Raw genomic sequence first — 23467 nt, forward strand, 5'->3', positions numbered from 1 at the left:
AATTAGATTCATTATCTTAAGAAATGTCTGTTTGTTACCAATAGGATTCCATGGTACGACAGATTCTGTTACACAACAATCTTAAATTCAGTTTTCGTTAAAAGACCGTTCTTCGTGGATGAAGACATTCAGGACTCTGTTTTTCTTCACCCAGTTTTCTTTATGTCAGAAATCATATTTGTTCAGAGAAGCTCCAAAAACTTTTCTTGGATGTAAAATTCTCTTAGGATCACAGACATTATCTAAGCAAAATAAAAGAAAAAGTAAAAACAAATGTTTTCTGGAGTTTAAATAAACAGTGTTGTTACCAAGCAATGCTTTTACTATTTCTTTAAAACATCACTTTGATGTTTGAGGAGGTCACAGTTTGCTAGGACACAAAATATTTGAAAAACAAAGCACACAGTTCATGTTGCTGAAAGTACACAGAGGAATAAAGCACTGCAAAGGATGGGCCAAATTCTGTCTTACAAAGAGGACAGTTTTAAATAAGCAGCAAAGAGCATGATTTGCTTACTTTTCAAGCATTTTACAACATACCAAAAATGAACAGAACAAAGTTTTCTGTGCGTCACATCTGGCTAGATTAATCAGTACTTCTAGAAGAAACTCTTACAAGCAGAGTATAACTTATATTAACAAGAGAATATAAAGCAACAGCTTACATAGCAAATGTCTCAAGTATTTGACTCCCTGCAAATACTAAGATTACAGACAGCGCTTGGTTGATGATGCAGGAAGGAAATTGTATTGTGTTTGATGCTGGGATTCAGAACTATAGCAGGATAAGCCATTGTGTAAGGAAAGCTGTAGTATATCTGGATGGATACAATTTTCAGAAGACAGATGGGAAACAGAGGTTAGAGAAGGTATGACGGCTTAACACAAAAGCACTTACACAGGCTTTGTGATATATATGGTGTAATAAAGGAAGCGATAACAATGACATATTTTAGGGAAATCCAAGAGGGACAAAAATGCAAAAAAGGAATAGCAGTCAGTATTTGCAACAGAATACCACATCAGCAGCTCAGAGGAGCTGATTAATGAATTCTGAAATGTCAACGTGGCAGGTGCAGGAATTAACGCTAATCCTGGGAGGAAATCTGAAGGAAGTGTCCTCAGCGATACTGTACAAAAGATGAACATAAAACTGAGCAATTATAAAGATATTCAACCTCAGGATATCAAAGTACTGGTTTTCAAGGTGTGGTGGTTTCAGAGCCCCAAAAATCCAATTTCTAATCTCCAAGTCCCAAATCCCCCCTTCCCCCCACAATTTGTTTCAGTGTGAGAGGGTTTTCCAGACATAACACAACTCACTATGGGGGGAAGGGAATTATATTCCAATTTATTACTGCACAACAAATACTATAATACATTATATACAACAATTCTAGTTATCTCTCCTATGGTAAAAACAATATATATGTACAGATCAAATCCCTCCTTTCCCTCCAAATATAAGTTCAGAAGAAAAGAAGAGAATCACTTTCAAGACAGCACAGTCTTTCCCAAGCAGCAGGTTCACTCCATTGTAGTTGGAAAATATCTCTCTCTCTCTCTCTTCATTACCACACAGGGGTTTCCTCTCCCCTTGGCCCTTCGGCTCCAGCCAAAGGTCTCTCTCTCATGGACTGAAATAGCAGGGACAGGCTTGCCTCACCACGTCACATCATGAAGTGTAGGGCATCTTCGTGACAGTCCCTTCCTTAGGGGATTCAAGTTCCTCCTGAGTCAAAACATTCAGGGCTGTTCAGTTCAGGTTTTGCCCCAAGCGTTCTAACAGAGCTCCTTTGCTCCATCTCAAACTGCCAGCATGGCAAACAGGGGAAAGGAAAGCCTCTTCCACCTGCATTCCTCCTGGCCAGCCCAGTCCAGCTCCAGGACAACTCTGCATTTCAGGACTCCCTTCAAGTGGAAGTCCACCTCCTCCTCTTCCAAAAAAAGGGTCTCCAAAGGTTTGGGAAAAGTAAAGTCAGGTCTCACCCCAAACAGTCTCTGTTGAGCTTAGTCCTCTCTCTCTCTGTCGGATAGCTCTGTGTCTCTCAGCTTGGTTCCGTGCCTTCTCTGCTGCTTTTTATCTTTTTTGGCTTTCAGCCACAACTCTGTTCAGTGCTGCTCTGCTGAACACTGTTCCGAGTTACTGCAGCCCCTAGCCGGGGCTAGGGGGCCTCAGCCCCCAGTGGGGCTCCTGGCCTCTCTCTCCTCGTGGCCTAAAACATGGCTACTTCTCTTCCAACTACCTCATCTCCATTCTTTTCCAGCTTGTTGCAATATGTTGATTTTCACAGGAGTGAAAACACAGCTCTGATTGGCTCCACACCAAGAACACCACCCCCCTGGAGCTGACCACTTCCCAACTCCAGGGGAAAACTCTTTCACTCATGACACAAGGTAGCACAGAAAGTCATTGGTAAGGACAAGAACAAAGACTGACAATCCTAAGGCACAGGAATATTAATGTACAACTACTAAAAAGGCCGCCAGGTTTGCCGAGCAAACTCCTTAGGAAGCACAGTGCAATAAATTCTGTCAGCATAATTTAAAATTATAGCTTTTGTATTCCATACATATTTGGGAGGGGAGATTACTTTTTTAAAAACTGCAGTTCCTTCCTTACTTTTCTCTAAGGATGAGACATTCAGGTCTGAAAGTATGAGAGGATTTGGGAAGTCCATTTGAATCAGTGAAGACTCACAGGGAAGCCTCTGCCTAAGTTTTGCACCTCCTTTGGCAGCATGGCCATTGGCAGCAATGCAATTCACAGAATTGCAGAATGGGTAAGGTTAGAAGTGATCACTGAAAGTCATCTGGTCCAACCTCCCTGCTCAAGTAGGGACCCCTAGAGCACATTTCACAGGGTTGCATCCAGACAGTTCTTGAATATCTCCAGTGAGGGAGACTCCACAACTTCTGAGCAACCTGTTCCAGTGTGTGGTCACCTGCACAGTAAAGACGTTCTTCCTCATATGCAGGTGAAAATTCTGTGTTTCCATTTCTTCTCATTGCCTGTTATCCTATTGCTTGGCAGCACTGAGAAGAGCATGGTTGCCTTCTCTTGACACTCTCCCTTCAGATATTTTTCTATATTGATGAGTTTCTCTCTCAGATATCTTTTCTCTATGATGAACAGGCCCAACTTCATCAGCCTTTCTTCATAAGTGAGGTGCTCCCATCCTCTAATCACCTTCATCACCCTCTGCTGGACCTGCTACAGGAGCTCCATGTCTCTTTTACTGAGAAGCCCTTTCTCAGAGTGGTGTTTCTGGGGCAGCAGTACCAGTACTTGGGCCCTTGTCCTGGATGCACTGTGGGAGCAGACCTGGAGCTGACAGAAGGCTTGCAGGCATGAGAGTCTGGAGTGCAAGACAAAGGGAAGGAGAGCCCTGCTGCAGAGATGTCTTTGCATGCTTACATGATCGTCCATTCAGATTGCATCTGGGATCTGCAAATCCCTGTGCAGACAACTGCTAGCAAAATGAAAGGAGAAGAGAGTTCTCCAAATTGTTCCTATTTCTAATGTCGTAGCTGCCTTACCTCAGTAGCAAAAAACATTTCACAATAGTGCAGTGTACTACATCTAAGGCAAAAGGAGAGATGTTATAGATTCTCTTTCAATTAAAACCCTGCAATGCTGGTTAGAGATAGTTGTCCTGAGTGACTCCAGCAGTGATTTTAAATGATTAAGATTAAATGGAGGAATGGAACTGAAAGGAACCCTACAGATAGACTATAATCTTCCTTCAGTGATCACACATACTATTTGCAGTGTTTTGAAGTGCTAATGTAATGCCTACAAATGAGCTAACAGTTCACTTCAGAAAATGTGTATGATACAGACTTCACTAAAGCTAATGAAATGGATAATTTTAACTGCAAGCAATGGTAAATTGTCAATTAAAAACATTTAATACTTTTGGAATATTCCTTTAGCTTCTGATTTTTTACTGGGCAAAAGAATAAGCAATTCTATCACCCCAGGTCAACATAATTTCTTTCATATTCTTTCATACGTACAATATCACATGTCTACAACCACAATATCTATGTCATCAAAGTTTGATTTTAGCATAATGGTCATAAATACAAATATATTTACATTGAAATAAATGCTGTATTACAGGTCAATAGGTTCAAAAGTCAGACATCCACACAACTTCTGAATATTGCTGCCACCTTCAGGAAACACATGATAAAAAAAGGCCAAAATATTATGTAGAAAAGAAATGGCAAATAAATTGGAGATTTATGATACCAATTGGTTATTGTATTGTACTTCTGTAAAGTTAATTTTCATAATAGTATATAAAGATAATTGTACTATTCTCAATTACCAATAAAGACATAAGTCCAGTGTTAAGAGATTTGCCTAAGAACAGTCAGAGCCAGTGACACATATGTCCTTATCTCCTTGAAGTTTCACTGAGAGAGAGCTGTGGATAAGAAAATTACATTACTGGCATTTGGATATATTGTCAATGAAGCTTATTTTGTCTTTGATTCTTTGAGGGAGTTACTTAGCATTACAGTAAAGATTTTATTACTTGCACTGAACCTCAGTTCCAGTGGTTACTTTTCCAACCACAAGCAGAGCATCTATTGAAAACTGCATCATAAAATACAGATGGAAAAATCAGTGCCTATATATTCACTAAGTTAAATTTTTAATCAATAACATTCCTGATTGTTAGTGGACAGGCTGTTATCAAGTGGGTGCTTTACAATGTTATGTGAGAGTCCGATCGATTTCCTGCCAGTTTCTCACTTCTCAGAAAAAAGAGATCAGGAATAGCAATGTAAGCTCTTCAGTCTTTTTGAAATGCCAGCATAACTGAAGTTTAATTATGAAATAAGCAAACTGACCAAATTTTATTTTTTGATTCCTGTTAGAGCTTACACGCATCTCATATCAGTTGAGCTCTTAATAGGAACATACCAAGTCATCTGATGTAACTTTAGACTAAAGTCATGACACTTTTTTCCTTGTTACAGAACTGATATAAATTCTCTATGGATGTGTTTTAACACAAGTCTTCCAAGTGCAGCTGATAGTATGAAGTGATCCAGCCTGCAAACCTCATGACGATTTACTCACCAATTCCTTAGTGTTTGTTTAAACAGAAACATCTAACAATGGGCTAGTATTTCCCCAGAGTGCACAGGGAGGAAAGGACAGATGGTCTCCAAAACAGAAAATTTCCTTTGGAGATTATTTAAAAAGATTTTCCCATCAGCAGTAATATTTTAAGCAGTTTCCTTTTGGATATTTATGATTAGATTATGATCTAGTAAAGTCTCAAAACATGTTCACTGTTCCTCCAGATTTGAGAAACTCCCATGAATGTGATGTGAGAGGGCAACAAATGCCACAGTGGTCATAAAAGGGTTGATAAATTGTCTTCATCTTTTACTTGGAGGCTTAAGAACTGCTTAAGGGATGTCAGAGGGTGCAGAAAGGTGGTATAGAGTTCTTATGCTACCTCCAGAACTAGAATTCACATTTACTTCTCCTTTCTGAACATTAATTTTAGTCCTAGTTTGTGAAACTCTAAAGTGAGGATACCTTGGCTCCTTCTGGTCTTGATTTAGCTCTGAAATGGGAGTAGAGAAAGTTGATTTTGTTTTGTTTTGGGGTTTTTTTGGTCAAGTGTACTTTGCCCTCCTCTTTAGTTGATATACACTCCTTTGAAAACTGTATCAGCCAAGGCAAGGCTTCAAGTGGGATTTCAATACATACTGCTTATGCTAAATTATTCTATTAGATACTAGAACCCAATTCCTTTAGTAGGTCCTACATATGGAGTTGTTGAAAGTCTTAGATAAACATTCTTGGAGAAACCAATGGCTGTCCACTAACTACATAAAATCAAAATCTCTCCAGACCTTTTAGTGTAATCCAAAAAAGGGTGGGTTTGTAGGCAATTACAATGAAGAAAAAGAGAAGAGTCAGAACAGAGCAGATGGAGAGAAGAGAAATTATATCCCTGGTGTAATGACATGAGCACCAAGACCAGCTGTTTCCACCACTACCATTAGCTGTAAAGAAGATTCCTTTATTTTCCACAGTTTTCTCCTCTCTGATCTGCCACATTGGAGACATTGCAGGAACATTTTAAATTTACAGAAATTTGTAATAAACTGGTAATTCAAATACTGGCATATGTTCAAGGTATGGGGAGAGAATCTTTTAAATTAAATTAAACTTCTCTATAACACTTTAATTACATTCCTATAATGTTTCAGTTTGGAACTTTGCTTATGTCATATGCTACACATTCTAAGAACTTGTGCATTTCTTGTTTCCTCTAAGTTTCTAAAATTATGGAAGTCAGCACTAAGACTTTCTAGCAATGTTGAAATCTTAAGAAGACTTATTTTTATCTCATGCCTTCCTGAGCTGGGGTTAGGAGCCAGGTTTTCCTGTTTGGACAACTGGGAGTGAACATTTGGAATATTTTTACCAATGCGAAGGATGTCTTAGTGTAAGAGAGAGTGGAATTTCACCAGTGTGAAATCCACATGAGCAATTTTACAGTGGCTGAAACCTCTCTCATATGACTGACCTCCATCTGTGTAAACATAATGCATTTCAGAATAGTGTTGTTCACTCTGCAGTATCACCCTCACAGAGTATCTGCCTTGATGCATTGTAATGGTCATGGCAAATGGCATCTGAGCCAGCTTTGCTCATGAGAAAGGGCCCCAGCTTACAACTGCTGCAAACATGTGGCTAATGAATCTGGCTGAAATACAGAAGGTGAAAGAGGGTAGAAAGGAATGGAAGGATTTCAGAAACACCACAGGTACCATGAGGACATCTTGCTGTGATGCCTCTACAAGTGCAATTTTTCTTATAGGGTGTTTTATAAGATAGGAAGGGCATGTTAAACTAAAGGCTCTTTGATTAAGGACTGAACACTATGTACATTGCATTTCTTTATTCCATATCAGCTATGAAACCGAGATGTTATGGCTTGAATCAGCACTTGCGAAGTGATAGAGAAATTAACAGTGTTGTACCACAGCACCCGTAAGTAGGTATGAGGACAGACAAGAAGCAAACCACACTGTGTCTTGGGAAAGAAGCACCTGGTATGGATGAGGAATAAGATGCTGTCACTTGTAGCCCACTCCAAACAGTGAATTTATAGAAGATGGAGAGACTGCATGGCCAAGCTAACAGGACTCTGGTGAGTGTACTGAAGATCTTGCAAGCAGCAGTCAGCAGACATTTTTTCCAGTTTTGTTTCATGGGTACCTGAGGGCCCTGGCCACTTCAAAGCACTGAAGAGATCAGTGTTAAAGGTACCACAACAATTCTGTTGTAAGTAATCAAAATCTTGTTGATGAGGAACAAGCAGTAAGACAGGTTTATGTTGCAATTCCTGAATCATCACTTTTTGGCGGAAATACTGCCGTTTACATGCTTGGCCCCAACATACCAGTAGTTCTACTGTGCAAGTGGATCCCCACACTGAGGTAGAGCTCTGTTAACTGAAGGGGCTACAGATCCATTTAGAGGAACATATCACCATGGAGGATTAGCATTACGTGGAAGATTAACATTAAAGGAATATGTCATCATGGAGGCATTATCTGAATCATTAGAAAAATGCAGGAGTCAAGGATAATAATGTACAATGTGTCACCTTACATGAAAGCACTGAGAAACATCATTATGAATTTTTATTATAACTAAATTCTGGATTTTTGTATCTGAACTAATAGGAAATGATTCCAAATAAAACTGCTGTTGCTGTTTTGTGTTATGCATTTATTTGTTGAACAGAAAAAAATACTATTTGCTCTTTTTTTGGCAATATTTCCTTCGTCACAGGAGGAGATGAAGAGTTATAGAGCACCGAAAAATACCTCGCCATTCATTATTTTATTTATTGTTACAATCTGCTTCCCTGCTGATAAAAACTGGGAATAACAGCATGACTGTATTCCTTCGATTTCAGCGGAAAACCCGGGGGCCACCACGGGCTGGACAGACAGGAGCCCTGACACACCAGCCTGAAGACAGGGAGGTCCATGTTATCAGCAACTGAGTGTGTGGGGAGACCCTTACGGATAAACGTATCGCAGATCCACAACTTTACCGAGACCCTCAAAGCGCCGCGCCGCGGCAGCAGCGCCCTCCCGGCCCGGCGGGCGGGAGCAGGCGGGCTGCGGCCTCATCGCGATGTTACCAGGGGCCTGCGAGACTCGGAAGCGGCGCGCCGCCGTTGCCAAGGGCTGCCGCCGCCGCGAGGTGATTCCCGCCGGGAAGGGGGCAGGGAGCCGGGCAGAGCCAGGGAGCCGGGCAGGGGCGCGCAAGGCGATACCTCGGAGTCTGGGCGGAACCAGGAGTGCGGGGCTCCCGGGGCGGGGGCAGCGCGGCGCGGACGGCGGACAGCCGAGGCGCCCTGACAGAGCCCGACCGCGCCGTCAGCGACGGCGTGACAGGAGCACCTGGCCAGGTTTAGCTTGTGCCGGCGCTTTTGAAAGAGACCAGCTGCTCTGCTCGTACGTGGGTTGCGCTGAGAATGCTGGTTGCTGCCCAGAAGTGGTGCGCAGCTGAGTGACCGGCGATAAAGCTCGAGAGGGGGTAGGAATTCTCTCGCACTGCTCGTATTCTGGGAACTGCTGTCCTTGGTTTGTTGCTAAAATTGCCACTCCTTATTTTTCGTTGCCCTACTCAAGCAAAGGCTTGTGTAAGGATAAACGGGCCGCTTCTGGATCGTCCCGTGGGCTGGAGGGCGGGATTTGCAGTTGTGCGGCAGTGCCGGCAAAATGAGTTTGACCTTGAAAAGACTACCTAAGCTGGGTTTTGGATAAGGTTTTTTTAGGGAGAAAACCATCATTTAAACGTTGCCAGGAAACTGAATGGGGGATATGCCTGCTGGGGAAAAAAAAAAAAAAAAGCAAAGCAAACACCAGAAAACCAAACCCAACAAACCACAAACCTTTACGAATGTAAGATAAGTATCTCTGCTAGTGATTACATAAGTCAAGAGTTTTTAAAGAAGATATTCTCTTGATTTGTCTCTGTGAAACAATTTCAGTGGGGCTTTGCACCGGCTGCTTTCCAGTATCTGGATAATTTGTGCTTTTAAAAATGCCTATTTATACCAGAATACTAAGTAATTTTTTTACCCCAGGGGATTAGGATATTATCCAATATTAAGGTTTATATAGACTATATCCTGAGATTCTAATTTATAAGAGGACAGCAAATCAAGGGGGTAAGTATATTACAAGGGATTTGCAGTCCTTTGTTTGTTTGTTCTGAATTTAGTTTAATGCTATTTCTGGTAAGATGATTGAGTTAATATTGAATTATGTTTGAACAAAATAAAATGTTCAGCAACTCCACTACTTATTACAGAGAACTGCTAACTTGGTGAACTATTACTTTTCATAAGAGGTAACTCCACCAGCTGGTGCTATATGGCTTTGGGTTGGTGGTTTTTTTTTTTGGGGGGGGGGGTTTTGTGTGTTAATAGTGTTTAAGTTTGAAGCTGTGATTGACTGTATTGTCTCTTCCAAGTGTGTATATTGTTTATTCACAGGTGCTTAGAAAGTCTTTGATTGTTTAATTAAAAAAAAGTCAAAGGTCTCTACTAGAAACATATAAGTTAGAACTCCCACCGAGGGTTGAAAGTATTCATTGGCATATAATGATGTTTAAGCCCTTAATTTTGGTTAATTAATTAATCAAGATCAAAATCGAGCTTTTGTCTTTTTTTTTTGCAACCCTTGAGAATTTAACTGATTGTCTTCTGGACTTGACAGATGTTTCCATTTTCTCACTGCTTCTGCTCCTCCCAGTTTTTCCCAGTAGATGAAGTTTAATTTGACAGAACTCTGTCAGGTCACTGCAGATGATTACCACAGGGAAGTTAAACAGGTCTGATAATTCCACCTGCCCTTCCAGAAGCTGACAGCACTTTCAGTCATGGACACGGCAACAGCTCTGAATAGAGGGATCCAAAAATCAGAACTGGATGAGAAGCAGCTGAGAGACTTGTAGAGTTTTCTTATTAGGATACAGTCATTACTCCTGTAAAACTCTCCCTCCTTTTTATTTTTTTAGCCTACAATGTAGCCTTGTGACTATTAAATGGGCAAGTCCTCAAGCAACTACAAATAGGAGCATTCAGACTTTTCTTAATGTGATATTTCTTTTAAGAATATTGTGCTACAATTTCAGGAGTTTCATTAAAACTGATTTGATTATTTTGTTTTGTGTGAAGTTTTCCTCTCTGATCGTGTCTTTTGGTAGAAAATCTTATGTTGTTGGTAACAGGAAAAAATTGGTAGTTTAAGGGAATTGTGCTTTTCTTAGCATCTTGAGGGGAGGAAAAACTATAAACTATGAGCGCTTGTTATTCTTCTATTTGTTTTCTACAGATGTCTCACTTTACAAGTGAAGATGAAGCTCTATTACAGTCTATGCTTAGACAGTTGCTGCAGAGCGTAAAGGAAAAAATCACTGGAGCCCCATCAGTAGAATGTGCAGAAGAGATTCTCCTGCATTTGGAGGAAACAGATGAGAATTTTCACAAGTAAAATATTTTTGCTCTTTTTAGTTTTTTGAAGAAGGTGATATGTGCTAAACTGTATTGTTCGTGGGAAACGTCTGCATTTCATATTGCTTTGCAAATATGTATATATTTATATATACAGATATTCCTGTCAATAATCAACTCTCAGATGATGCTAATTTAGAGAATAAAATTAATTTTGCCATTTTTCTGGTTTGCATTTTTTTCCTCCACTCTTGGTAATATATGTTAACTGTAACAGTAATTTATGAGCTGTTTATGAGAGAGGAATTTACAAAACTACCAAGCAGTCAACTGATGCATGTACACATGTAATCTATTAAATGTGCACATGAAGAGGAGCAAGAAGAAATCCTCACTGAAGGCTGTCAGTGTTTTTGACACTTGCTAGACAATATAATCTTGTTTTTCAAAATAAAGTAAATTTTCAGGAGACTGTTTGGCTTTCATATTTGATTGTTCCGTCTGGCCTATATTACTGAACATGTTAATTTTATCATGTATATCATGAACATGTTTGTCTTATCTTGAACTTATCATGAACTGAACATGTTTATCTTATCTTGTTATTCTTTTAATTTATGTCTTAAATAAAGCAGAAATAAATGTATCCTCATCACACTTCTGTTAAATCAGACTTGACAGTATGACGTCACTTACATGGGATCTAGATTTCTGGAGCGCACACTCCTCTTTCTGTGATGTTCTAACTTGATTATTTTTTTACTACATCGGAGGTTTTCAGTATGCATTTTATGACAAGCCAAGAGACTATCGAGCTGAAATGATGTTGAAGACATTTTAATAAGGCCCAGAGCTCTGCGATGTGACGGCTTCTGAAAAAGCTCGTTCCCTGACAGTTTTTTCAGAAGTGGCACTACCTTCATTCTCTTAAATTTATGTAGTTTTTAACATTGCTTTGTCAGTGGTAGAAGTTAGGTAAAAGTAAATAAATGAAATAGAACTAGGGATTATCTAAAATTTCACTATAATTTTAAACCTTTGAAACTTGTGTGCATTCTGAAGATTCTTTAAAACGTATTTTAGCTCAATTTTAATTTGTATTACAAATTGTATTGGGTGATGCTTTTGTTGGCACTCTTGTGAATTTTGAGCACCAGCTTCCTGAGTGAGAAGCATGAGAGTAAAAGGACTTGGTTATAAACACATCAAAGATAATGCTAATTGAAAGTTACGTGTAATTTTGAAAGAAAAACATTTTTCCTTAAAAGAAGATATGTAAAATAAAAAAGCTCAAACAACAAAAAACCTATGAAATTACTTCTGTCAATATTTCTTCTGAGAACATAATAGAATAGCCAGGTTGAGGGAGTAAATTCTACAGCTGGTGGAAACAATGCCTACATAGCTTTTTACTTTAGAACAGTGAAACCGTGACATCCATTACTTTTTTCTTATATGTTTATATTCTTATATGGAGGTCCTAAAGATATTTTCTTTTCATGAGAATGGTTTTATGTTACATTTAATGGAAAATCAAATGATGCTTTAAATGCAGACCATGAGCATTACTCTTTGGTGCTGGAATATTTCTGGGGCTATTCTTGTCTCGTTCATCACCCACAGCAGTGCAGATTGGTTTTCACGGAAGGTCAGTGAAGTTCTATGGTGCTTTCTTAGTGAGGCCATTAAGAAATTTTCTCCTTGACCCTTAACCCATCCACCAAGTCTGCAAGCTCCTTGTTAGTACTGTGTGCTTTTGGTCTGTCCAATACTCTATTTCAGCTTAGCATTTGGATCAGCACTGTTTCTGCTTCATGCTTATTTTGACTCAGTAATTTTACCAGATTTTGAGGCCTTACTGTATCCTTTGTTCCCAGTTCGATGTAGAAAAGACAGAAATTCAAGATCCTCAGAAAACTAATAAAAAGGAACATTGAATTGAGGATTTTAAACTATATAAGTAGCATATTTTCTGTTAGATTAGAGGGTTTTTAACACCAACCCTCATCATACCTCCTTTGTAAGCCCCACCAGATAAGTCTGACTTGATTCTGCACGTGAAGAAGTAGATCTGTCATTGCTGTAACACTGAATTGTTACAAAATATTTTTAAGGAGGAAGAACGATACAGAAGATCTAGACTAGGACATCAAGAAAACATAAACTTAGTGGCATGAATAATGATGTGATTGCTCTGTATTTCAGAGTGAAGCAGTCACTGCAAAAACATATACCCTGTTGCAATACCTATGGCTGATACTGAGATGGAGGACTCAGGGAGAGTCTTTAGTTGGAAATCCCATTCTGATTATTCATTCTTGTTTTCACGAGTTTCTGTGAGCATCTGATCATAAGAGTCCATAAGAGTGCTAATTTCCTCACGTAATCACAGATGGCAGTTTTGTAAGTTTGACTGAGATCTTTTGCATACTGTTAAGACATGTAGAATTTCATAAGCCTTAGATATGCTTATCTGCTCTGATTTATAAACTGAGTTTTCTGTGTTTCTTTTAATCTTGTGTGCGTAACACATAAATAATAATACCGTAGAGTTATACTGAAGGACAGTGATATGTTCAGGATGCGCCAAGTAATGTTTCCTTTGGAATTTTAAATTTGAAATTTCTTGATATTCTGTGATTTTTGTCTACAAAACCTTACTCTTTTTTCTGAGTGGACTTTTACTATTTGGTATTGTTTCTTCCTGCAATATGCTGGTAATTACCATATTGAAGAAAATCAGACTTTAATGTGTTTTTGTTCACTGTTGAAGTGTAGTTCTATGCAAGCCATAACCTTTGCCTTGAAGTAACAGGTCTGCCTTAGCAGGAGATAATGAATGTTGGTATCATGTTGAAAATCTTTCACAGTAAAGTCAAGGATACCTGTTACATTATAATTTTGTGTATTTCTTGCAGCTATGAGTTTGTGAAATACCTTAGACAATATATAAAAAGTACCGTGGGACCTGTGATTGAAGAAGAAACAGAAAAATATACTTCTGCTCAAAATCAGAGTGAAATATCTGGCTATGACACGCTTGTCCAACATCTTACTAAGAAGACCCGTGAATCAAAAGAGTGAGTATATACATGTAATTCACAACTCTCTTTCTTCTTGGTCCTAGTCATCCTTTATCTTTTCCATAACTCATTTTGAAAAAATAAAATCTGAACCAGTAATGATTCTGAACCTGTAACAAAAGTCAGTGCCAAGCAGTTCAGATATTCCCACCTTACACTGCAATTTGTCACACTTAGTCTCACGCTGGAATTAAGGTTATGAACTATTTCATAAAAACACTGATAGCAAATATGTGAAGTTTTTGTAGCATTTAAGATTTTAACATCAGTGGTCGTTTTTATGTGTTGCAGAGGAAGAAAACAAAAAACCAAGGCTTTTACTTTCACCTGGAAAATAGATCTTAGGGTGACTGTTTTTCAAATTATGCTGTTTGTATCATTTTGTTTCAAGGATCAGGACCTTAGAGTTCTTGTTCTCATTAAAACTGGTAGAAGAAAGTCCAGTGAACTAAATATGTCTGTATCTCATATTTTTAATTTGACAGGAGGATATTAAAGCACAATATGATAATTCATATTTTTGATGACTGGAATAAGTAAAAGTAGCCTTAAAGTAAACAAATAATTTGAAATAAAATATCAACATTTTACAACAGGATGTTTTCCTGAAGCATTTTTTATTTTGAATTGTTTCCCTGTGGATATTATTCAATTTATGTAAGTTAGAAAACCCCTGGTTTTGTTGAAAGAAAATTATTTTGTGTGCGTGTCCTGTACTCAAGATCTTGAATCAGGATGATGAGTTGTCTTCTACTGAGTCTGCTTGGGGCTTATAGCAGAAGAAAAATTGGATGTTGAAACTAGAAGAAACATAAACAGTAACAAAAATGAGAACTGTCCTGTTTTCTCAGGGACAGATCCTCCCTTTTGGTGGATTTACATTGTTCTTTCTTAACATCCCAGAACAGAATTATATTAGTGGTATTTCATTGAATGGTTTTAGAAGGACAAAAAAAGGAATTTTATTATAATTTTAAGATACAGTTATCTGAAACATTTAAGGTACATACATATTTTGTTGCGCATTTTGGATTTGCAGTTGTTATTCATTAATTTCTGCAAATTCAGTGAGTTTAGGTCCAATTAGCTTTATGTCATATTCAGTTATTTATGATTTTGCAATTTTTTTTTTACATAGTGATTTTTATGTTCTTTAATATTAAAATCATCTTTGCTTTGAAGATACCGAGAAATGATGCATGCTTTGAAGAATGTCATGATGATTGTGGTAGAATCTTTGATTAACAAATTTGAAGAAGATCGGATGCATAATAAAGAGCTGGATAGTAAAACAAAGAAAGAACGTCAGAGTGGCTATTTTACAGACAACTGTTCTGACAGTGACTCCTCGTTAAACCAAGTACAGTGTGTTTTCTCTCTTTGTTATGAAATAAGCATGGTACTGCTAAACTGAGTGGAGATTGAGAACAGCCCTAGAAAAAGATTCATTCTTCCTATCTTCCAAGTTACCTTTCTTTCACTTGCCAACTAACCTTTAGGCAGCATATGCTAGATAAGGTTAATATGATGGCCATCTGCTTTGCAGTACCTATCCAAGTATTGTATAGCAAAAGATAAATTAATGGTAAATGCACTGTTATCTAACTTTTTGTTCTTTTAGTTTAGGAACCAAATTACATGCAGGTCATTTCCAGATTACTGCACTATGCTATATTGCTTATTGAATAAATTATTGTAAGGGATTTTATGAAGATACAGGAAACTTCGAGTAAAGCAAAGCAAAATGTGTATACCGATTTCACTGTGGTAAATTTAAGTTTGGGCAAACAGCAGAAAACATTTTGAATGTTGACTTTATTGTTAAGTTACTAAAAATGTTGAAGTTCTAATTATTACAAGTAAATTAGGTATCAGGAAGACTGATGATTTTAATCTTCTGCTGTTCAGTTTAATAAAATATACTGATGATCATTTTATAATGTGTGTTGCAGAGTTATACGTTCATGAGTCAAGAACAATTGCAGCTGCTCACAGAAAGGCTTGACCCTATTCAGCCTAAGGAAGTGAGTTTAAAAGCAAAATGAAATGTTAATACAAATGAATGTTTATGGCATATTGGAGAACAGACTGTATGTACATAAGAGTTGCTGTGTTAATGAGTGGAAACTTTGTTGGTTCATGTATCTTGGCTTCAGTGCAGCAATTGCTCTGCAGTGCAGTATTTCATTGTTTGTAGCTGTGTGGTTCAAAAAGTAGTGTTGCAGCAGGTATCTATTTTTTTTAGAAGTTCATGTACTATAGATTTGCATTTTTAATTTTAAAAAAGTTGTTCTGTGAGAAATAAAGTTTGTCCTGTATATGTGTCCCTTGCCCTTCTTGGTAACTTCCATACTGCCCTTTGAGTTACCCCTGTCACAAGAGAGAGATGCCTGCTGATTTGCCAACGAGCTACTGCCAGATGGAATGTATTAAGTCCAAGTTAGGTTTGCTTTCCTGTCAGTGGCAGTATTAATTTGTGTCTCTAACCAGCAATCAGCACCAGCTGCTGCTACTTTAGAAGCTTGGAGAGATACCAGTTTGAGCATGCTGTCTCAGTACCGTTTGTTTGGGATTGTCTGGCAGTTGAAAAAAGCATAGTAGGTAGGAACTGGTATAAACATTGTGATTGAGTTTTATTAGAAAGCCAGGTGAAAAGTCTGATGCTATTAAATATTGTTAAAATTTCCTGTAGTTTGTTTTAGTAAGATGAAATAAATTACTAGAGATTACAGTTGTCTGTGAATAGAACCGTGAAAAGTTACTTAAAAATATTTAGAATACAATACTGATGAAAATTCAGCAGTAAAAAGTAATGTCTAATAAGGGGAAGTGTCCACTTCCCTTAACTGACAGATTTAGACAGCTATATCCCCTGATAACAAAATATTTGATTACAAGAAGAAAGTGGAACATAAACCTTGCATCCAGTATTGAAAACCTATTTAAACTGGTTTTGTTGCTTCTCCAAATACATGTTTTTTCCCCTCAGTGATGTAGTGTTTTGTCTAAATGACCACAAAAAGTATAGCAGAAGATAAGTATTCTAGAATTCCTTATCTATTCTACAGCCAGGTTCTGTTCCTTCTTTCGTTCCTATAAATTATATTGTAAATTATGTATTTGAGAGGTTGCTCTGAATGGATTTGTCGTGTTTGTCTTTTTGACCACTTCAGGTTCGAGAAGAAGCATTGCAGATGCTGTGCTTTGCCCCCCCCTCTGATATACTGAGCTCTGAGAATTGGCCAAATCTGCGTAAGCATCTGACGATTTCTCTGTCGGATCCTGATGCAACGTTCAGTGTAAGCAAATGTTTTCTATATAGTTATCAGATATGTACCCATAGTAAAGAGTAATGAAGAGGTGTAAGAAGCTACATATGTATTACAAGTAGTCCAGCAGGGTCCCAAGACATTTTATTATTTGTGTATGGGTCACATAAACTACTTTTTTAAGTGAAAGAACTACATGATTCCAGTAAGTCTTGGTTTAAAGGATTGTAGCAGGTTTTCGATAGAATATTTAGGCACTCATTTCCATATCTTTTAATGGGAATGAAGAGGTTTGATTTTCTTATAGCAAAAAGACATGTAAAAATGGATAAAACTATTCTGTAAAACAGTTCATGTTAATATTTTCTGTTTAAGTCAGGCTTATGCTCTATGATGATGAGAAAATGATACATAGTAATATTACACAGGCACTGATAACGAAAAAAATGGCAGCTGCTTAAGCTGCTTTTAGATTATTTATTATGTCAATTAAAATTAGTTTCTTCTCTTTGAATTTTAAAATAATTACAAAATAGATAGGAAAGTTGCCCCAGCTGCTGTCATATATTTCTCTTTCAGCTTAGTTCTGCAGTTTCTTTTAAAACAGTGCTAATTACAAGTTTCTGAGGCGTAATGAAAAAGTAGAATAGCGTTCCTTGAGCTACTTCTTTGTATCTCAGCGAGGCTTTGCATTGGTGCTGTCAGTTAAAGTATTTGAGTAAAATTTCCTTTGGACTGTGGATATTTCTGTGATGTATATTTTTATAAAACATATTTAACATCTCTACAGATGTCTGAGTCATATGTAATATTAAGAACGATGAAAATGCATATTAATTATTTTGCAATTGTAGTACACAGTTACATGAATATTTAATACATTACTTGCTTTTTCACCCTTAGGAGAAAATTCTTAGGTTCTATGCAAAAACCTTTTCTTCTTCGCCATTTAATATGACAAGAGAAGTCTATACAAGTTTAGGTATGTGCATTTAATTATATTTCAGACTTCATGACTCATGTAATTCCTGAAAATCAGTATAATACAGTCTGCTTTGTCACTGTTGTCATGGAGGTAAAGTGTTTTTTTCTTTTTTCTTTTTTAGCAAGACACTTGGAGTTGTACTTTCTTTCTGGAGAACACTCTCTTCGTATTTCAGCTGGTCTGGATGTATCTAACACAGATATAAATCGTTTACTTAAAAAGGTATAAATGAACTTTCTGTACCTTTTTTATCATTACTGAAACATCATTCAATACTTATGTTTTAATTTTAATAATTATGTTTTCAGGTTCGCCTTTTAAATGAGTACCAAAAGGAAGCACCATCTTCCTGGATTCGGCATCCAGAAAAGTATGTTACCTTCAAAACCATGTAACTGTTCCTTAATTTAATCATTTTTGACATATAATTAGACGCATGTAATTTTAGCAAAGTGTTGATTACAGGATGCGCAATGGCTGGTCAGTGACAACAGGGGAAATAAAAATAGAGAGTGGGAAAATTAGAATAGGGAAGTTGCATAGTAATCATATTAAGCTGCTTACTTAGCTTTTGAAGTGTTCTGCGTACTTCTGAGCAAAAAAATAATGTGGATGTTTTAAAAGTAACCAGAGTAATATTTAGCACTTACAAAAGATGTAATAATTTAGGAGATTATACATGCATGTTAGTTTTATTTATGGTACTACAAAGAGTTAATATCCCTACAAGATAAAGTTAATATTGTTGATATTTATGATTTATCTGAACAAGGTTTTACAAGAAGTTTGTCCTGAATATTACTGGTGGAAAGACTTAAATTTTTGGTTTCATTTTTTCCTATTTGTGTCATAAGGTACATGGAAGATGTAGTGGAGAGTACCTTGTCACTTTTGTCAGTAAAACACGAGCCTAATCATCCTGCCTGTCCAGATTTTTTGGGTCCCATGTACTTCTTGGCTCTGCTAGATATCAAAGCAGTATGGTTTAAAAAGTGGACGGTAAGCAAAAAATCCCCAACTCAACAACTTGTTCATGTCTAACATATATTTTGACTAGTCTGAGTTATGACATCACAGACCTATTGTGTCCTAAAATAACTTATACCAAGAACTGTAATTAAGAAATTCTAAGGTTTTTTTAGAAATTTATTTCCACTGCTTTTTAATATTACTCTGTCCCTCAATTTTTGTTCAGTTACCAGTTTGCACAGAATTTCTGAGTATTTCTTGTGCTTTCAGTCTCTTTAGTATAATTGACTGACAACCATCAAAGGATACAAGTAGTTTTCTGGAAGAAGTGATGAGCAGGAAAGTACAGTTATATATGACACACTGCACACAACTTGCTAACTTCCAGTGGACACTGGAGCTTTTTGCAGCCTACCATGTGTAAACTTATAATTTAGGATTTACATGGGAATGTCAAAACACGTAGTTTAGCATTTCAGTAGTTATTGGTTTTCTGTTTTACTGAATGTTCTACTACACTTTTTTCTAATGTTGTAATTTTTTTTGTCATCTGAAACGAACTGCAAACAAAAGTCTCAGTTGAGTATAATACTGATTTACATGAGCTGGAGTTCAATACGTTGAGTATGTATTGTGCACAGGATCCCTAATAGAAAAGAATCAGAGATCAAAATGTCTGCTTTTTTGTTTAAAAAGCAAAACATGTTTGCAGTTGACATTACATCTTCTTTGTCATTTAAGCATGCATATTACAGCAGAAGAGTGGTACTTAGGCTTTTGGAAAAGAAATATAAATCCTTGGTAAGTACTTCTCTTAATATACTTTATTGATAATATATTCTATATATATTTTATTAATAAAATTTATTGATAGAACAAGGAGTAATGGCTTCAAACTGTAAGAGGGTAGATTTAAATTAGTTATTAGGAAGAACTTCTTTGCTGTGATGGTGAGGAGGTACTGGAACAGGTTACCCAGAGAAGCTGTAAATGTCCCATCCCTAGCAGTGTTCAAGGGCAGGTTGGATGGGGCTTTGAGCAACCTGGTCTAGTGAAGTGTCCCTGTCCCTGCTCATGTGACAGTTTGGAACTAGATGATTTTTATCATCCCTTCTGTCCCAGACCATTCAATGATTCTATGATTTAGCAAGACAAATTTACTTGCAACTTACTCTTCTTTTACACAATGTGGTTGGAACAAACGTTTTTCCTTTTATTCTGTCCCATATTTGTCTTTCCTTAAATGAATGAGAAGGGTATGTGAGCAGCATATTTATATCAGGTGTTTAAGTAGGATTATTATTTATTTGTTTGTTATGTTGTATTCATATTTAGAATTATTAGAATTAGAGTTATTTCCAAAAATGCATAAAAATGGGAAATGGTGCATGAAAAAATATCATAAATACTCTGCTCTATTCGGATTTTTGATGGAAAGAGACTAAAAAAACCACAGTTGTGTTCTTTGAGTTGTGATATGAAGCACTAAGGATTCAAAATGTCAGCAAGATAAATCAAAATGGGAAAATATATTCAGTAGTATAGATGTTAATCCTGTGAAATATTTTGTATGGGCAGATCTCTACACTGGGATGGAAATGACTTTTTTTTTCAATAAGACAAAAATGGATACGAGATCTGTTCATATAGGCAGGACTTTACCTATGTTTTGTAAAATCTTTTAATAGAAATGAAATATAATGTAAAACATATGGGACTGATAAAACCTTAAGATGGGAGAAAAGGATACAGACAACTGTAAAAGATCTTTATTTTGTTTATCTGTATGCATAGAACAGAGCATAGAATAAAGCATGTTCCATGCAACAAAGAGTTTATAATAGATAGTCTATGAGCAGAGTAGTCTAATCTAATATATAAGCACAAGGTAAACATCTGATTAAGTTTGGGTTTTTTTCTTATTGTGCTTGTCTGTATATTTTACTTACACTTGTGAATAAATCTTGGCAGCTGGAAACTAATAAATTTAAGTGTTCTTCTCAGATCATAAGAAAACAGAAAAAATGAGCTTAATGCCAGCTGGAACTAGAACAATATGCTTTGTGTTTCCTTGCTAAAACCATGCTTATAATTTTTAAACTTTTATATACCTTGGTAAGATTATAATGGTATGATAATGATACGCCACTTCTGCAAAGATAAGTAATATCACTGTCAGCACCCAGCAACCAAACTTACAGTTTAGTAAGTGTATTCAAGACAGAGTTTTTCTCTGTGGAAAATGAAAATCTTCCATAGTAATGACAATATGGAAATCACAGATTACCGTTGGCTTCTCAAACCACTTGCATATTCTCTGTACTCTTTTTCATAGATTATCTTAATGCTTGTCATGTGATGATAATAATAATGTTAGTGTATTTTAATACCCTTTAAAATTTTACCTCCTGGTGGCTAATCCATCCAAAGCACTGAAATATGAGGTCATTAAAGTAGATATTTAAGTTCTTGTCTTAAAGGACAGTGCTTGCGTAAAGAGAGAATGAGTTTATTGTAAAATATCAAGTAGTTTATTATTTTGTGCTTTATTCCACAGATTAATGCAGCTGTCCAGCAATGTTTTGATTATTTTGAATTTTGCAAGGCAGAAGTTAATAAAAGTTCCAAAGTCAGTGGCTTCTTCCAGCAGCACTGCAGTGAGTATCTTTGTACGTCTCGCATAATATGCATATATATCCACATTCTTTAGGTCTTTGAGCGTGCTCCCTCGAGAGGAAGACATTGCGTCCATTGTTTTTCTTCCCAAAATCTTGTATGACTGTCTTTTGAGAGGACACTAGTAGCAGTGGTTAGTTGCTTAAGCTGTCTTTATATACGAAATGATCCACTTGTGTTGCAGGTAGTAGCTAGGTACTGTGAAGGAAACTAAAAGAGTAAATTTCTAATTTTTTTGCTTTATTGTTAAAGGTGATAAGCAGAATTTTTCTTACACTGGACAAGAATTGCAGTACATCTATTTTGTTCATTCACTGTGCCTCTTAGGAAGATTGTTGATCTATAAGGAAGGCCAGAATCTCTTTCCAGTACAGCTGAAAAATAGAAAAGGTAAGGGGAGGGTTGAGGAAAATGGAATCTGTTGAGAAACACTTCATCCATACTTGATATATGTTTTCATTCCAATGTTGTGGACATTGTAGAACAACATTCTGTTCAATTTTGTGCCTGGAAACTTTATGAAAGTTGGTATAGGTAATTTTGAGCACCTATGTAGTTTTTTAATCTTTGATGGATGTGGTTGAGTAGATCATTTCTGTATTCAGTTTTAATTTATTTATATTAATATATTTAATATATTAATTTCATGTTGAAGGGCAGTTGAATCAGCGTGTAAGTGTGCATAATATTTCTGTCAAACCAGTTGATGTAATTGGTTGGAAGAGAGACATGTCCAGGGACCAAAACTGTTTTTCAGGTGTCAAACAAAATCAGTATTTCAAGCTAATGGCAAATTGAAAACAAGTGCTCTGAGTTTAACCTATTAATTAAGATAAAATAATGGTAGAAGAATAGTTTGGTACCCATGGAGCAGAGGTGTTAATAAGGACAGAAGATATGAGATGGAAGAGCCCTCAGACATCCAAAAAGTCTACATAGAGTAATACGTTGTGCAAGTGTGTGAGGGCACCTGTAGTATTCCATTACTTTAGTATCTCTATTACTTCAGTGTAGAATTCAAAACTTTACTGGATACTAATTCTGAGCCTTCCCTTTTGTCCCGCTGGTTTGAGGATCAGGACTTGATACATCCAGTGTAGAGCACTTATAAGAAACATCTGCTCATATAGTGCTTTTGTCGTTTATGGATTATCTGTATAACGCCATTCAAGCAGGGGTCCGTGGATGGTGGTTGCTGCTTTTCTCTCCTCTACGAACGTAACAATCTTGCTATCTGTTTTCTTAATAGTGTCCTTCTCAGCTTTATAGATAGCAACTGTTTATTCACAAGTTGTCTGATTTATTAGCATTATTAGATTAAACCTGGAGCAATAGTTCCCAGCTTGCGTTTAGCTGCATTTGTTGGGTTTGTTTCAGACCTGAGAAGGAGTTGTCTCTCAGCCTGTCTTTTTTCCAGTTGTTTCAGCTAATCTAAAAGTAAGATAATGCTTTTTTTCTACAGCCACCTATATTGACCATTCTCAAATATTGGCTGACATTTGTTTCAGTGAAAGACATTGTAAAATTTCACTTGGCTAAACTGAGAGCCAAGATCAAGGCTTGTAAGTTGATCATGAAATACAATAGAGTCCCAGGGACATGCATGTCCTTTGCTTTATTACCTGTACATAGCTGATTTCCTCAATACAGCAAAGCATTCTTTACATATATTCACAAAATCCATTTTATTTGGAAAATTAAAGTTATACTTTAATTTGCAGATTAATTTCCTGTGATTTGTTTTTTTTTTTAATAGATAGTGTATCCATAACCGATATGTTGGTATTATTTACTCAGCTTATTTATTACTCTCCAAGTTACCCAAAGGCAGCTTTGACAGCACATACAGGTAAATGCTTTTTTTTTCATTATATGCTAATATATGTAATTATAATGAGCCATGGGATAACTTATTTTGCAATTTTTAATTTGTGTCTGTTATTTGTACAGATTTTTCTTTTCCTT

General features: G+C 36.7%; 1 protein-coding gene across 1 annotated transcript in view; it reads left to right on the forward strand.

Annotated features, from left to right (window-relative positions):
- Positions 1-8181: 8181 nt before the first annotated feature.
- TBC1D32 (TBC1 domain family member 32) overlaps positions 8182-23467 on the forward strand; it is a 79958-nt gene continuing 64672 nt past the window's right edge. The window contains exons 1-14 of the mRNA XM_018078247.2: positions 8182-8260; positions 10402-10556; positions 13439-13600; positions 14786-14963; positions 15556-15627; positions 16777-16902; positions 17776-17854; positions 17979-18079; positions 18166-18227; positions 18712-18856; positions 19568-19627; positions 21384-21483; positions 21755-21892; positions 23259-23351. Coding sequence (XP_017933736.2) covers positions 8192-8260; positions 10402-10556; positions 13439-13600; positions 14786-14963; positions 15556-15627; positions 16777-16902; positions 17776-17854; positions 17979-18079; positions 18166-18227; positions 18712-18856; positions 19568-19627; positions 21384-21483; positions 21755-21892; positions 23259-23351 — 1540 coding nt within the window. The 5' untranslated portion in view covers positions 8182-8191. The remainder of the gene's footprint in view (positions 8261-10401; positions 10557-13438; positions 13601-14785; positions 14964-15555; positions 15628-16776; positions 16903-17775; positions 17855-17978; positions 18080-18165; positions 18228-18711; positions 18857-19567; positions 19628-21383; positions 21484-21754; positions 21893-23258; positions 23352-23467) is intronic.

This window comes from Manacus vitellinus, unplaced genomic scaffold, assembly GCF_001715985.3.
Source record: "Manacus vitellinus isolate BGI_N305 unplaced genomic scaffold, ASM171598v3 scaffold_4_pilon, whole genome shotgun sequence".
Classification (NCBI taxonomy): Eukaryota; Metazoa; Chordata; class Aves; order Passeriformes; family Pipridae; genus Manacus; species Manacus vitellinus.